This window comes from Oncorhynchus nerka, linkage group LG17 (genome assembly GCF_034236695.1).
Source record: "Oncorhynchus nerka isolate Pitt River linkage group LG17, Oner_Uvic_2.0, whole genome shotgun sequence".
Classification (NCBI taxonomy): Eukaryota; Metazoa; Chordata; class Actinopteri; order Salmoniformes; family Salmonidae; genus Oncorhynchus; species Oncorhynchus nerka.
The window spans coordinates 25,492,963-25,507,799 of record NC_088412.1 but is presented as its reverse complement, the minus strand read 5'-3'; the positions used below and the strand labels follow the sequence as shown (position 1 = coordinate 25,507,799).

General features: G+C 42.9%; 1 protein-coding gene across 5 annotated transcripts in view; it reads right to left on the bottom strand.

Annotated features, from left to right (window-relative positions):
• Nucleotides 1–8,856: 8,856 nt before the first annotated feature.
• Nucleotides 8,857–14,837, bottom strand: part of LOC115144965 (casein kinase I-like) — a 46,812-nt gene continuing 40,831 nt past the window's right edge. For 2 of the 5 annotated variants that reach the window (XM_029686136.2, XM_029686137.2), the window contains exons 7-12: nt 14,737–14,821; nt 14,470–14,618; nt 14,120–14,200; nt 13,011–13,118; nt 12,099–12,205; nt 8,857–11,807 (exon numbers count right to left, since the gene is read on the bottom strand). In XM_029686136.2, the coding sequence (XP_029541996.1) occupies nt 11,753–11,807; nt 12,099–12,205; nt 13,011–13,118; nt 14,120–14,200; nt 14,470–14,618; nt 14,737–14,821 (585 nt within the window). In that variant the 3' untranslated portion in view covers nt 8,857–11,752. The remainder of the gene's footprint in view (nt 11,808–12,098; nt 12,206–13,010; nt 13,119–14,119; nt 14,201–14,469; nt 14,619–14,736; nt 14,822–14,837) is intronic. The other 3 variants (XM_065003083.1, XM_065003085.1, XM_065003084.1) reach the window with 3 other exon arrangements.

The window sequence follows — 14,837 nt, the reverse complement described above, 5'->3', positions numbered from 1 at the left end:
AGTCTCATTCTCTAACTTCTGCCAGAAGGGTGCAATTGCGTCATTTCTGCATCTGCAGGAACCTTTCTTCAAACTTACATTGGTCAATTTTAAGCAAGAACAACGTTGGATGCCAGCCGCCGATAAACCCAACAGAAGAAGGGACGGGGGTGACAACGGTATCTAGCTTGCCGTATACCGGTAAACAATGCCCCCCGTTGGCACTGTGTTCGCTCCAGCTAGGACTCTGGGAGGTGGGGTCGAAAAAAACTCAGACAATAGTTCCCTTTCGACCACACAAGCATAAGGGTGTCATGCGTGAGCGTGCAGAGTGAAGGGGGGGGGGGTTCCTGCAGGCTGCAGTTGCACACTTATTGATCTGGACAGAAGCATTTGAGAAACCTATGAGGAGAGAACAATTATAGGAAGGGGATAGAAAACTCAGATATTATATTCAACCAGTGTGTCCATGTTTGAGTGCTGTTATGCGGAAGGCCCATATCAAACTGAGATGTAGTTCAGCATGTTGACACTAGAGGGAGGCGTGGCTTTATTTTATGGCGTAAAGAAAATTGTGCGGCAAAAGACCAAATTTGCAAGTAGCAAATACAAAATGCAAATCTAAATATTTCTGGAATTAGCAGCGCCAGCTTGTCGGAATAAAAAGCAAAGAATATTAGCTAAATGCCCTCAAGCTGTCGACTGGTTTTCACCCTTCACCTGTTAAAAATGATTCGATCACAAAAAAAACTTCACCTGTCTATAGAACAGATCTCCTACTGTTTAAATGATATTCCAGCAAGACTGGAATAAAGAGCAGTAAATTACAACCCAATAACCAGATACTGCAACCTCACAAATAACAGTCGCAATCCTCTGCTCAGACGTTGCATTTATTATCGACTGTTGCCGTCTGGTACCAGATGTCTTTTACATATGATGCTCTTAACTGATACTTAAAATACCTATCCAGGCGTTGTAAGATCTGGCATGCATCAGCAGCGCCGGGGCACAGGATCGCGACCACTGTCTGAACAGCTGTCCTGTGAACGTATACAACAACACAGTTACTCATAAAGTCACACCCTGGTTTTTATGGAACGCAGTGTGTCTTTGTGTGTCAAAAAAGATAGTCAAATAAGCTTGTTGACCAATCAGGACCTAAATATGACTGCACACCAGATAATAATGTAACACGTTCATTATTTTTTTAACGTAGTTATTACACATAAATTACACTATCACTTTTATTTCATATGTTTCAGCGATCCACGGATATGTATGCTATGACGCTGGTAAAGTGGTGTGTCCCGCACCTGCAACTTCCGCACTTCAGCGCAGACACACTTCCCCAAACTCTGGGAAAATGCTGGTCATTAAAAAAAAGCTAGCTAGCTGATGGAAACAATGTTCTAGAAAAACTGTTTCAGTAGCTATATTTAGCTAGCTAGTTATTTAGTTAGATGTCATAATCTAAAATACCCCTAATTTATATGACAGTTCTTATTTGATTAATGTTGGTCGGACCCACCTATGTGAAACTAGACACAATAAGGATTAGTCACAATAGTGGAATTTACGGTTCGCCTTCAAAATAAAATGATCATTGACAGTGATGCAAATGAATACAAATAGTGCCACAATTGAACAGATCACACTAAACGAGGTTTGCATGTTATGTAAATTAATCAAAAGACAATGATGTATTAATTTGGCAAAAATCAGTTAATCACACATTGCATTGGGGGCATGCCTAGTTAAATAAAAGGTTAAATTAAATCACTGTACAGCCTTGTGTGAATTGTGGATCAATGACATGGGGTACCAGTTTACTCATTGACACCCACTGAACATTAGCGTCGTAGCTCTTATTGCGGGACTCTGAAACCACTGTGAAATGAGCCACGTTTATTTTACCAGTCAACCGACTGTATTGAACACTATTCCAGAGGAAAAACAATACAAACATGGATGATTTGGAGTCTGAAAACTCTGAGGACTATGGGAAAAAAACACTTCGGTACTGAGTGGACTGCTTCCCCATTTCATTGATCCCAAATCCTTAGGTAATGCTGTACATTGCGATATGAATGGCAATACGCACAAAATGCTGACTGGGGAGGTGATTTCACACAGCTAAAGTCCTGCAATAAGAGCTACGATGCTAATATCTGTGTAAACTCCTCGCAGTTGTGTTCTGTGGGTGTCACCGAGTAGACTGATACGCCATTTCATTGCTCCACATTCCAACACTCTAACCTTGTTTAACATGATCTAGTCTAATATGGCATGATTCCACCAATACTAACTATTTGCATCACTTTCAAACGTAGACTTTTATTTTGAAGGCGAACCCCAAATTCCACTTTTATGGCTTGTCCTTATTGTGGCTACCTTGTTAAGAATATTGATAATGACTGCAGTTTCTACTGGTCATTGTTTTCAGTCTGCGTGCATTGGTGCCAGCTAGGATGGTACCACGCCTAAGCTAGATAGCTACCCACCCCCAGGAGTTTCTAATAACATCTGTATTAAAGATATATATATTTTTTTATCCTGATCTTATTTCAAATGCTCACACAGACATTTTCCCATTCGATCGAACAAATATAATATTGCCAACGCTGTATTGTAAACCCATTGCGGCTGGTGTGTGTGCTTGTTTTCATAATTCTTTTTTTGTACAGCATTGACAGTGCTACTGATTGTAGTGGTGACGCTCGTCTTCTACGTGCAAATTTAGCACACCCAACATTCTACAACAAAATTGTGTTATTTGACGTGTCAAATTAAAAGCTTATTTGATGCATCAAATAGTCTTATTTGAGGCGTATCTTTTTCGACAAGGGGGGGGGGGTGTTCCTGCAGATTGCCCCGAAAATGTACTACTTTAAAATGCCCATTCTGTTACAGATGCTATAATGACACATATACGCTTCTATCTCTGTGGCTTGTTGTTCACACGCTATCTGCCCTCTCATTGGCTAGAATGGTCCCACCAGATCCGCCAACGTAAGCGTCCAAATTCCATCTTTGAAGACATGTATTTCCATTGTTAGAGCGGTCAATCGAATATCCTGTCAATAGAGCTAAGGATAACTTTCTCCATTGCGCTAGGCTACTCCAAATACACACAACATTCCTAGAAATATGAAACCAGCAAAATTAGGATTGGCCAACATCAAGCTGTTCCCCTGCTTGATCAGCTGAAATGATTTAAATAGGACCTAGCTTGGAGGTAGTGTGACCTAATCCTAAAACAAAATATACTTTATGCACACACAAGCCAGAGACGCCTATCCACAGGAAAATGACATTTTCAGTGAGTGCATGTCTTCAATGCCAGTTGTCAAAATGAAACCCATGAATGTGATGGTTCTCCACTTCTCATTTCCAGGCCTGTAGAAACCAATATCATACCATCCAAGTGCAGACTAGGATACTCACAGTAATCTAGTGTTAAAATGCTTGAACCCTTGCATCAACCGGGACTCAGGTGTAGACGTAACATTGTAAATGTAAATCTGGGACATGCCAATGAGTATGATATGTTACTTTTGTTATGGTATGTATTCATTTGTTGATTTCCATCCATTTTGTAAGTACCCTGGTTTCTGCAAGACAGCGATAGTGGGGATAGTTAGAGGAACAGATCACAGTCTGGTCCAGACTCACTTGTAGGGATGCAGGATCTAGACTATGATGACACCAATGCCATTGGCCACCTTATCTGCGAAGCTCATCTCGGCATACACAAAAGCCCCACTTTGCTGCCAAACAAGGTCACAATTCCTGTTCCTCTAACTCAGTGGTCCCCAATCTTTGAGTCAAGATCACTTTGAGTCAAAATGCAAGCCGAGATCTATCACTCAGATTGTTAAAAACATGACTTAAAAAACGTAAGCCTCTGCAACCTTAACCAATGAAAAACAGTTATGTAGCAATGAGGTTTGTGCAGTAGGCTCTAGACCCAATACATTATCACTGCCTATTGGCTATTTTTTAATTGCCCTGCCAATGTTCTTTTCAGACCATTTCAAAATGCTATATTTTTTAATTATGTACATGAACACAGGTAGTAGATAATCTGCTGTATTACTTGTGAGGCACAGCTAAGTGAGCATAATAATTAGCTTTTTTTGTTGTTGGTTTAACTTGATTGATGGCCTGCATCTGATGGTCAGTCTGAGGGAGCAGCGATGAGGCTGCCTCTTACCAGACTCACCGTCCCTCTACTGAGAAAAGGGGGCAGTCTTCCAGCTGATGGAGAAACTCAAGTCGGTCTCCCGGGTGGCGCAGTGGTCTAAGGCACTGCATGGGTTCGAGCCCAGGCCCTGTCGCAGCCGGCCGCAACCGGGAGGCCCATGGGGCGGTGCACAATTGGCCCAGCGTTGTCCAGGTTAGGGAGGGTTTGGCCGGCAGGGATATCCTTGTCTCATCGCGCATTAGCGACTCCTGTGGCAGGCCAGGTGCAGTGCACGCTGACCAGGTCACCAGGCGTACTTACGGTGTTTCCTCCAACACAATGGTGCAACTGGCTTCCGGGTTGGATGTGCATTGTGTCAAGAAGCAGTGCGGCTTGGTTGGGTTGTGTTTCGGACGCATGGCTCTCGACCTTCGCCTCTTCAGAGTTCGTACGGGAGTTGCAGCGATGAGACAAGACTGTAACTACTCCCAATTGGTGGGAGAAAAAAAAAGACATGTCACATTATTTATGCCTCCTGCACCAATTCATGTTGTTACTCCTATGACCAGAGAAAGTGAAATATTCCTCTATATATAAAAAAAAAAAAAACGATATTAATAACAAGCTTATCGGAACACTTTGCTATACTCATTCATTGCAGTGCTGGTTGTAGCGTGTGGAATTAGTTACAACAAGTATTTTATGGCTTATAAAAGTGTTGACAGTAATGAATAACAGCTTAAACATTAACTTACACATAGAAACAGCAGCTCTTAGCTCTATTCGTTGGGTCTCTCTCTAGTCATAGTTTTACGTTTTAAAATCTCATAGTATCAACTTTGCTGTGCATTCAAGGCTTCTTTTTACAGTCTATGGTCTACAGGCTATTATGGACTACAAAAAGAAAACCAGCCACGTCTCGGACACCGACATATTGCTTCCAGAGAAACTAAACACCTTCTTTGCCCGCTTTGAGGATATTTGAGGATAATACATTGCCACCGACACGGCTCACTAACAAGGACTGCCCTGACCCCCCCCTTTATCGTGGCTGACGTGAGTAAAACAATTAAACGTGTTAACCCGCAAGGCTGCTGGCCCAGACGGCATCCCTAGCCACGTCCTCAGAGCATGTGCAGACCAGCTGGCTGGTGTGTTTATGGACATATTCAATTGCTCCCTATCGCAGTCCGATGTCCCAACATGCTTCAAGATGGCCACCATTGTTCCTGTACCCAAGAAGGCAAAGAAAACTAAACGACTATCGCCCCGTAGCACTCACTTCAGTCATCATGAAGTGTTTTGAGAGACTTGTCAAGGATCATATCACCTCCACCTTACCTGCCACTATAGACTCATTTCAGTTTGCATACCGCACCAACAGGTCCACAGACGATGCAATCGCCAACACACTGCCCTATCTCATCCGGACAAGAGGAATACCTATGTAAGAATGCTGTTCATTGACTACAGCTAAGCATTCAACACCATAGTACTCTCCAAGCTGGAGGCCCTGGGTCTCAACACTGCCCTGGACTTTGAAGGGCCGCCCGAGGTGGTGACAGTAGGAAACAACATCTCCACTTCGCTGACCCTCAAGACTGGGGCTCCACAAGGGTGCATGCTCAACCCCCTACTGTACACCCTGTTCACCCATGACTGCATGGACATGCACACCTCCAACCTCAATCATCAAGTTTGCCAATGACGAGACAGGGAGGAAGTGAGGACACTGAGTGTGGAGTCAGGAAAACAACCTCTCACTCAATGTCAACAAAACAAAGGAGATGATCGTGGACTTCAGCAAACAGCAGAGGGAGTACTGCCCTATCTACAACGAAAGGACAGTAGTGGAGGGGGAAAGGTAAGTTTCTCAGCGTACACGTCACAGACAAACTGAAATGGTACACCCACACAGACAGTGCTGTGAAGGCGCAACAGCGCCTCTTCAACCTCAGGAGGCTGAAGAAATTTGGCTTGTCACCTAAAACCCTGACAAACTTTTACAGATGCAAAACTGAGAGCATCCTGTTGGGCTGTATCACCACCTGGTACGGCAACTGCACCGCCGTCAACTGAAAGGCTCTCCAGAGGGTGGTGCGGTCTGCACAACGCATCACCGGGGGCAAACTACCTGCCCACCAGGACACCTACAGCACCCGATGTCACAGGAAGGCCAAAAAGATCAAAGACATCAACCACCCGAGCCACTGCCTGTTCACCCCGTTACCATCCAGAAGGCGAGGTCAGTACAGGTGCATCAAAGCTAGGACCGAGAGACTGAAAAACAGCTTCTATCTCAAGGCCATCAGACTGCTAAACAGTAATCACTAACTCAGAGAGGCTTCTGCCTACATAGAGACTCACTAATCACTTTAAACAATGCCACTTTAATAAGAATGTTTACATATCTTACATTACTCATCTCATATGTACATACTGCATCTTATACCATCTTGCCTATGACGCTCGGCCATCGTCATCCATATATATATATATATATGTACATATTCTTATTCCATCCCTTTAGATTTGTGTGTATTAGGTAGTTGTTGGGGAATTGTTAGATTACTTGTTAGATATTGCTGCACTGTCGGAACTAGAGGCACAAGCATTTTGCTACACTCCCATTAACATCTGCTAACCATGTGTATGTGACCAATTTTTTTTTATTTGGCTCGAGGAAACTGTGCAGACACAGTGATCTGAGCTATCTGATTGGCCAGTGGTAGGCCTATAGGTGCACTCGAATTTGCTCTCTGGGCGTGCTCAACATTCAGACAGATGAAATAGATAAAAATTGGAACACTTTGCCTTTCCGGCGTTAGGGCTGCTGAATCAAGTGCACCTACCGCCAACATGGTGAATAAATTGATAAAAAATACATTTAAAAAAAGGCTTTATCTTATTAAAACATTTTTTTTACAGAAATGTTTGGTGATAGGAACGCCTTGGAGATTGTGATCAACCGGCTGGTGACCACTGCTCTAACTCATATGATACATTGCATGGCCAAAAGTATGTGGACACCTGCTCATCAAACATATTCCAAAATCCTGGGCATTAATATGGAGTTGGTCCCCCCTTTGATGCTATAACAGCATCCACTCTTCTGGGAAGGCTTTCCACTAGATGTTGGAACATCGCTGTGGGGATTTGCATCCACTCAGCCACAAGAGCATTAGTGAGGTCGGGCACGGATGTTGGCGATTAGGCCTGACTAGTAGTCGGCGTTCCAATTCATCCCAAAGGTGTTCAATGGGGTTGAGGTCAGGGCTATGTGCAGGCCAGTCAAATTCTTCCACACTGATCTCGACAAACCATTTCAGTATGGGACGAGGCATTGTCATGCTGAAACAGGAAAGGGCCTTTCCCAAACTGTTGCCACGAAGTTAGAAGCACAGAATCATCTAGAATGTCATTGTATGCTGTAACGTTAAGATCTCCCTTCACTGGAACTAAGGGGTCTAGCCCTAACCATGAATAACATCAACAGACCATTATTCCTCCTCCACCAAAAAATACTTGGAACTATACAGTAGGCACCATGCATTGGGGCAGGTAGCATTCTCCTGGCATCCGCCAAAAGATTTGTCCGTTGGACTGAGATGGTGTAGACTGATTCGTCACTCCAGAAAATGCATTTCCACTGCTCCAGTCCAATGGATGCTTGGCATTGAGCATTGATATCTTAGGCTCGCATGCGGCTGCTCGGCCATGGAAACCCATTTCATGAAGCTCCCGAGAAAGTTCTTGTGCTAACGTTGCTTCCAGAGGCAGTTTGGAACTCGGTAGGGAGTGTTGTAACCGAGGACAAACCATTTTTATCCACTGTGCGCTTCAGCGGTCTCATTCTGTGAGCTTGTGTGGCTTACCACTTCGCAGCTGAGCCGTTGTTACTCCTGGATGTTTCCACTTCACAATAACAGCACTTAATTTTGACCTGGGCAGCTCTAGGAGGGAAGAAATTTTACGAACTGACTTGTTGGAAAGGTGGCATCCTATGACAGTGCCAAGTTGAAAGTCTCTGAGCTCTTCCGTACTGTCAATGTTTTCCTATAGAGGTTGCATGGCTGTGTGCTTGATATTTTTACACCTGTCACCAACAGGTGTGGCTGAAATAGCCAAAACCACTTTTGGCCATGTAGGCAGGGTATGTAATGAATTACAAGGTTAGCTAACATGCTAAGTAGTTGCAAAGTAGCATGTTTGTTTTTGTCTAAAGTAATCTGTCTTATGTAACCCTACCATACTAATTTGAGTGTCCTGGTTTTATGTTTACTATGTTACATCTAGTCTATGAGACCAGGTTGCTTGTGTGGGTGGTAAATGTGTGTTACCAAAAGGGCTTTTTTCTCTTTTATTGCCCACATGGTGAGTTAGGTATATGTAGTCCAGTTCTAGCCTAATACTAATGGCAGTTGAACAGGCTAAGCCTTCTACAGTATGTTTCACTTCCCCATCTCACTTCGCTCACATAACACATCAAGAACGGAGGTTAGTTCGAACTCCAAACAAGACATGACCAATACCATACAGGTTGATCAACAGCATCGCGATTACAATCAGTGATATTTTCATATTGAAAAAGTTTAGCATAATTTGAGTAAAGCATAGTGACAAATACTGCACCGGAGCTCACACCGCACAATCATAATGGAGATTTTCCCTGTTAAGAATCAGAATGACCATAAGTATAAAGCTTTTTGTATTGGTGAAATTCATATCCATTCTGTTGCATTGAATACTGTATCACTTGAATATTGCATCACCAGAGCACTCACAGTATAGCCAGGGGTTAAACTGGGAGGAAAGGAATTGGAAAAGAGTTCTACCAGCATGGTGGCAGACAGCAAATAGTGGGAATTAAATAGATTTCTGATTTTAAAGTTATGGGAAAACAACCAAACTGGAAACAGTTCCACTACATGTTAAAATCCCAATTTAAAACTCATGTGTATTGCTATTTACAAAAGAGACTAATTATTTCCTTAATTTAACTCCATCACATTTTTAGCCCAATATGTCTCCCCTGCTCTTCTTAGTTTGAGATGTTTATAAAAATGTACATAGCTGCTATTGATATTTCCATTTGGTTTTAGCAACCCTACTACCCCAATGCCCTCATGTTAACATCTACAGGAAAGAAAAAACAGAAAAAAACCAGAACATGTATGACTGACCTCATGACAACAATACATTCTGGGTCACATGGCATTGACTCATAAGCACAATGATGACACAAGCATATGGAATGCTATTTTAAAGGGCATAGTGATGTCTTTCGTAGAAGGGGATATTTACAGTATTACAATCAAGGGGGTTTGGGGGCTTCGCTTGTGAACTAATGTTTGAGACCACACACTGCAGCCATCTTTACTTAAAAAAAAAAAAAAAAAAATTTGGGACCGCTGTACCTATCGTGTGTGTGTGTGTATATATATATATATATATATGACTTGAGACGACGGAGCATGTTGTTGTGGTCGAACACATCTCATGTTTAGCCATGAAAATCATAGACCATTACAACGTTCAAGCAGATTCATAAAACTACTGCAGCGAGGAACTTCAAAAGAAAAACAGTTTTGTATCCAATTCAAGTCTTGTGGCAACTTCAGTCATTGATGGGAAAATCGCTTCATTTTCATCTTTAAACATAAACTAGATGTATTTGCATGCTGGCCCTAACTTTGATCAGCCACCACCAATGACTAGAATTGCTTAGCTCACAACGCATAAGCTTTCAAATTTTTCCTCTTCTTTTGTTGTCGAGTGCACCTAGAGAGTTAAACTGTAAAGATCTTTTGATTGTCCTAGCAGAGGAGATGGACACGGTGGTTGTGAGACAGTAGGACATGTCAGAAAGACGATGCTTTCAGAGAGATACACGCACGCCCGCACACACAGTTAATGAGCAACATGTGGAACAGTTCAGATAAAATGTCATTGCAGGACACTTACTTGAGCTTTAAACATTTTACTTGGAAAGGCACAAACTATGATTTCCTGGTAAATTATTCTGATGTAGAAATAAAACTGAAAGATATCTTGTTTCATGTAAATTGACATTTCAGCCCTTACTCAGATATGCACTGAGTGTACAAAACATTATGTACACCTGCTCTTTCCATGACAAACTTACCAGGTGAATGCTATTATCCCTTATTAATGTCACTTGTTAAATCCACTTCAAATCGGTGTAGATGAAAGGGAGGAGACAGGTTAAAGAAGCATTTTTAAGCCTTGAGAAAATTGAGACATGGATTCTGTGTGTGTGTGTGTGTGTGTGTGTGTCTGTGCCAGGGTGAATAGGTAAGACAAAATATTGAAATGCCTTTGAACAGGGTATTGTAGGTGGCAGGCGCACCAGTTGGTGTCAAAAACAGCAACGCTGCTGGGTTTTTCACGCTCAACAGTTTCCCGTATATATCAAGAATGGTCCACCACCCAAAGGACATCCAGCCAACTTGACACAACTGTGGGAAGCATTGGAGTCAACATGGGCCAGTATCCCTGTGCAACGCTTTCAACACCTTGTAGAGCCCATGCCCCGATTAATTGAGGCTGTTCTGATGGCAAAAGGAGGAGGGGAGGCGCAACTCAATATTGGGGAGGTGTTCTTAATGGTTTGTACAGTCAGTGTTAGCCTTCTATTGGACTCTTCCTAGATACGTCTTCAGTTGTTTTCCTGTTTGTTCATTTCAAACCTAGAATTCCATTGTACTTTCTTTTTGTTTCCAAAAGTGCAACAAGAAGAAGAGAGCTTAATATCAGTTTCTCTCCATCTTCCACAGTACCTGAGGCCAGTGACTGTGCTACAAAGTCCACATTGACAGACATGAAAGCCAGAGAAGAAAAAAGAATACAAAATGAATTCCAGTACACTAAAACAAACATTTGTTTTCAACCCAGGGAGTTGACTTTGAAAACAACGGAGGATTAAATTAAAAAACTCAACAGCATAAACATCCTCCAATTCTGATTTAGATGAAGTGTTTCCTGTTGCGCTCAGTGATTCCAGAGTTATCATTAGTATAGTTCAGTCTTGCTTCTTACCTTGATCCCACAAATAAAGGACTATTTCTATGGAACAGACTTCTTTTTCCCTCGACTCATTGCCATTTCCCTCAGATCAGTGGCTGTTGAACAGTAAATGCTATGTATGGAATCTAGAATACAACAACTGTTTCAAACAGTATCCATTCGTTCTATTCACGCCACGATATTCGCGTTTCTTTGTTACAGCTTTTAAACGTTCTCTCTTTATTATGCAGGTACTTTAACGGTTTCTTTCTTTTGGAAGCCAGTGTCTGTTGTGAAGCCCACAAAGTCTGTAGGACAACAGCATTGCTTTACACGCCTGTAGCAGAAGAGCGCTGAGAAAGATGGAGAAGAGCGAGATGGAGAAGAGCGAGAGAGAGAGATTGGGAAAGGGAGAGAGAGAGAGAGAGAGAGAGCGAGAGAGTGAAAGAGAGAGAGAGATTGGGAAAGGGAGATAGGATGGGTGATCGGTGTGGTTGCTTCCATTTAAAACTTGAAAGTGAGCAGAATGTTTCAAGTTCCCTCCGAGGTCGTCTCTTCTCTTCACTTGTGCCGCTGGAGAGTTTTCCTCTTTCTCATTTTGAAGAAACAGCAGCACCTGCAGGCAAGGACACACACTCATTTAGTTTCAAAAGGAAATGAATGTTGCATATCAAAAAATGCAATGTTTTAAAGCAAAAAATTTAAAAAATAAAAAGAGGCTAAACTGAACATTAGAGGCCTTAAACATGTGGAACTTGTTAAATGTTTTGTTGCAACAGTATGTTGAAAGACTGGGTTCAGATATCATTTGACTGTGTGTTTCTGGCAACGACTGCCAGAGGTAGTGAGACCGAGCAGAGCATGGTGAGCCACTGCAGTCAACGCCAGGGGCAGACAGCTGTCTTACTTTGTATCATCAGCCACCTCCACCTCAGTGGGAGCAGTGATGGGAGCGTTGGAGTGTCCCGCCGTCGGGTCGTCGGTGTTCAGCTCTCCATTCGTCGAGCTCATCACCTGTACAGGTGAAGACAAGGAATTCAGACAGGATGTCTGTGCATGACTAATTATCTGTCATTTATCCTTCATATGAAGTGAGAGATTGAGCATTAGCTTATGACTCTTACCTTTGACGACATTACATTGTAAAAGAGCTGTCAAGAAAGGCATTTCCCTGTACTTGTGCACGTGACATTTAAACTTAAAATGGATCTATTAGTTGGTCAAAAAGAGGTCATTATTTCAAAGGATGCAATTCCCTTCCAAAACCCTAGATGGCACATTTGCTCTAAAAAGTAATCTTCAAAACGTAATCATCTGAGACGGCAGACTGTACATCACATTAAGAGAGTCATAATTGCGCCATAAAGGACTCTAGATGTGAAATATCCACTTCCGAATTGTCATGTTTTCATGTGAAGGGTGTAGCTAACAGGCATCTCCTGAGATGCTGTTGCCCCTTCATCCCTTTAAAGGTCGAGTCCGTTCTGAGACAGTGCATGCTCAATCAGATCCTATATCACACCCTTTTCCAGGGAGAGGGGAGGGGGGTTCCTGTCCTGATAATGGCTTCAACGGCCGCAGGGTTCCCGACTGTGCTTCCCTCCCCTGTTATCAGCCTGGATGAGTGAAGCAGAGCAGGCAGACAGAGAAGGAGACAGAAATACTGCGACACAGACACACACAGCGACACAGACAGACAGCGAAACAGACAGTCAGAAAGACAGCGACACAGACATCGACACAGACAGACAGCGACACAGACAGAGAAATCTGGAGTGGACAGACACAGCCATGCAGCACCATGTGCAGCAAGCAGTACCTGGACAGAGCCCCCCAGCCTTTCGGCCACAAGATGTGACCCCAGTGTCTCCGTATTGGTCATTGGAGACAGCTGACGCTGAGCCTCATCTCCTTTGGCCTCAGGCAACTGACAGGGGGGCAGGGTGTATGGGGGGCGGGAGTCAAGAGGTGGGAGGTAATGTGGTGGTGGTGGGAGAGTGGGATGGGGAAGTGAATGAACAAAAACAAAGAAACAAATGGAAATAAATACAGAAGGCAGGCTTGTTAAAACTATGTTAACAGAAGGAAAATAGAGCAAAACATAAAGCAGAGCAAACTGACTGATGCAAGAGTAAAAACAGCCTTGATCGGAAGAAACAAAGCATCTTGACTTCTATTCCAACATAATTTTTTCTATTGATCTGACTGAATTAGCTAATATTTGTTCTGATTCTATTCCTGGTTTCTGCAACAACAACAAACATCTATCTGTTTGTGCAACGTGTTGCATGTTTATGCTCATAAATGATGATATGTCCTACTCATGACATTGTTCTGGAGAGCCATAAATAAAGACCAGAAGTCCACAGCAATCAGAAAACCTTAAGAGGAAAAGATGACTAATACAGTTCAATTAATCATCGTGAATTGGCAAAAATGTAAACAATGTGTCATGTTGGTGACTGTGGTAGGACCAAGGCTGAAATAGCATGCTGATAGAACAAGGAAAAGAAAGCAATTTTGCCACACACTAAGCAAACTGCTTTGTCATTGCTGATGTGAGCAATGCATTTTCAACTCATGCATGAAATAACTAGTTCTTCGGGAGGCAGGCTGAAGACACAACCGTCCAATGCTAAAACAGTTCCAACTTTCAAAGATGTTGCTACTCCATTTAATGACAATTATAATAAGTTCATCAGTTCCCCATCTTTCTTGCTCAATCGCCACAACAGAGTAAAGAGTAAATTGAAGAGGTTGGATTGGACAAAGGTGTCATTGTAAAAAAAAAAAAGAATAAAAAAAAAAAGAGGCCATATTGTTGAGGAAGTGGAGATTAAAGATAGGAGGCTTGGCAGCTGCCTCTGAGACACGGGGAACTCGACTGACGAGGTGGGTGGGTGTGGCGGGCGGCGGCGGCGAGCTCACCTGGTTTTTGGTCTGCTGCTGTGCTTTGTCTCTGCTGGGCTGAGCGGGCGTGTCACTGGGGATGGGGCCTACCGGTGTAGGCTATGGTGGGGGGGACAAAATTACAGCATTTTGCCTAGGACATCAAAATCGTGGCTGAGAATACTTTACACTCACCACAAGCTGAAGATACTCATATATTATATAATAAAAAAGAAAGGCCCTTGAATCACTGAGAAGTCACAGGAAATCTCAATTTGGATCCGTTTGTGATTTACAGAAAAAGACTAATGAAAGTGTGCAGATAAAAGGGGTCAAGTGCTCCACTCAAAACGTTGAATAGGAAGAAAAAGCAAGTGATGGAGACTCACAAGTGGCTTGCCGACCCAGTCGTATTCATAATCAAAGACGTAGCCGTTCCTGTCAAACAGCTCCGTGAAGAGTTTCCGTAAGTAGTCATAATCAGGTTTCTCAAAGAAGTCCAGCCTCCTCACGTAACGCAGATATGTGGCCATCTCTTCTGCAGCAAAGGACAAAGGCACACAATCATTTCATTTGCATAAACTGAACCAGATCTAGGCCTAAAGAGTTCTGAAGATTCCAAATAAAACCAATCGAACCAAAATGGCAGTACTAACCCGGGAAGCTTTCACAAAGCACTTCAATTGGGGTAGCTCGCTTGGTATCTCCAATCTTCTGATACCTCTCCTTCAACGTGTCCGCCTGGAATCAACAGACA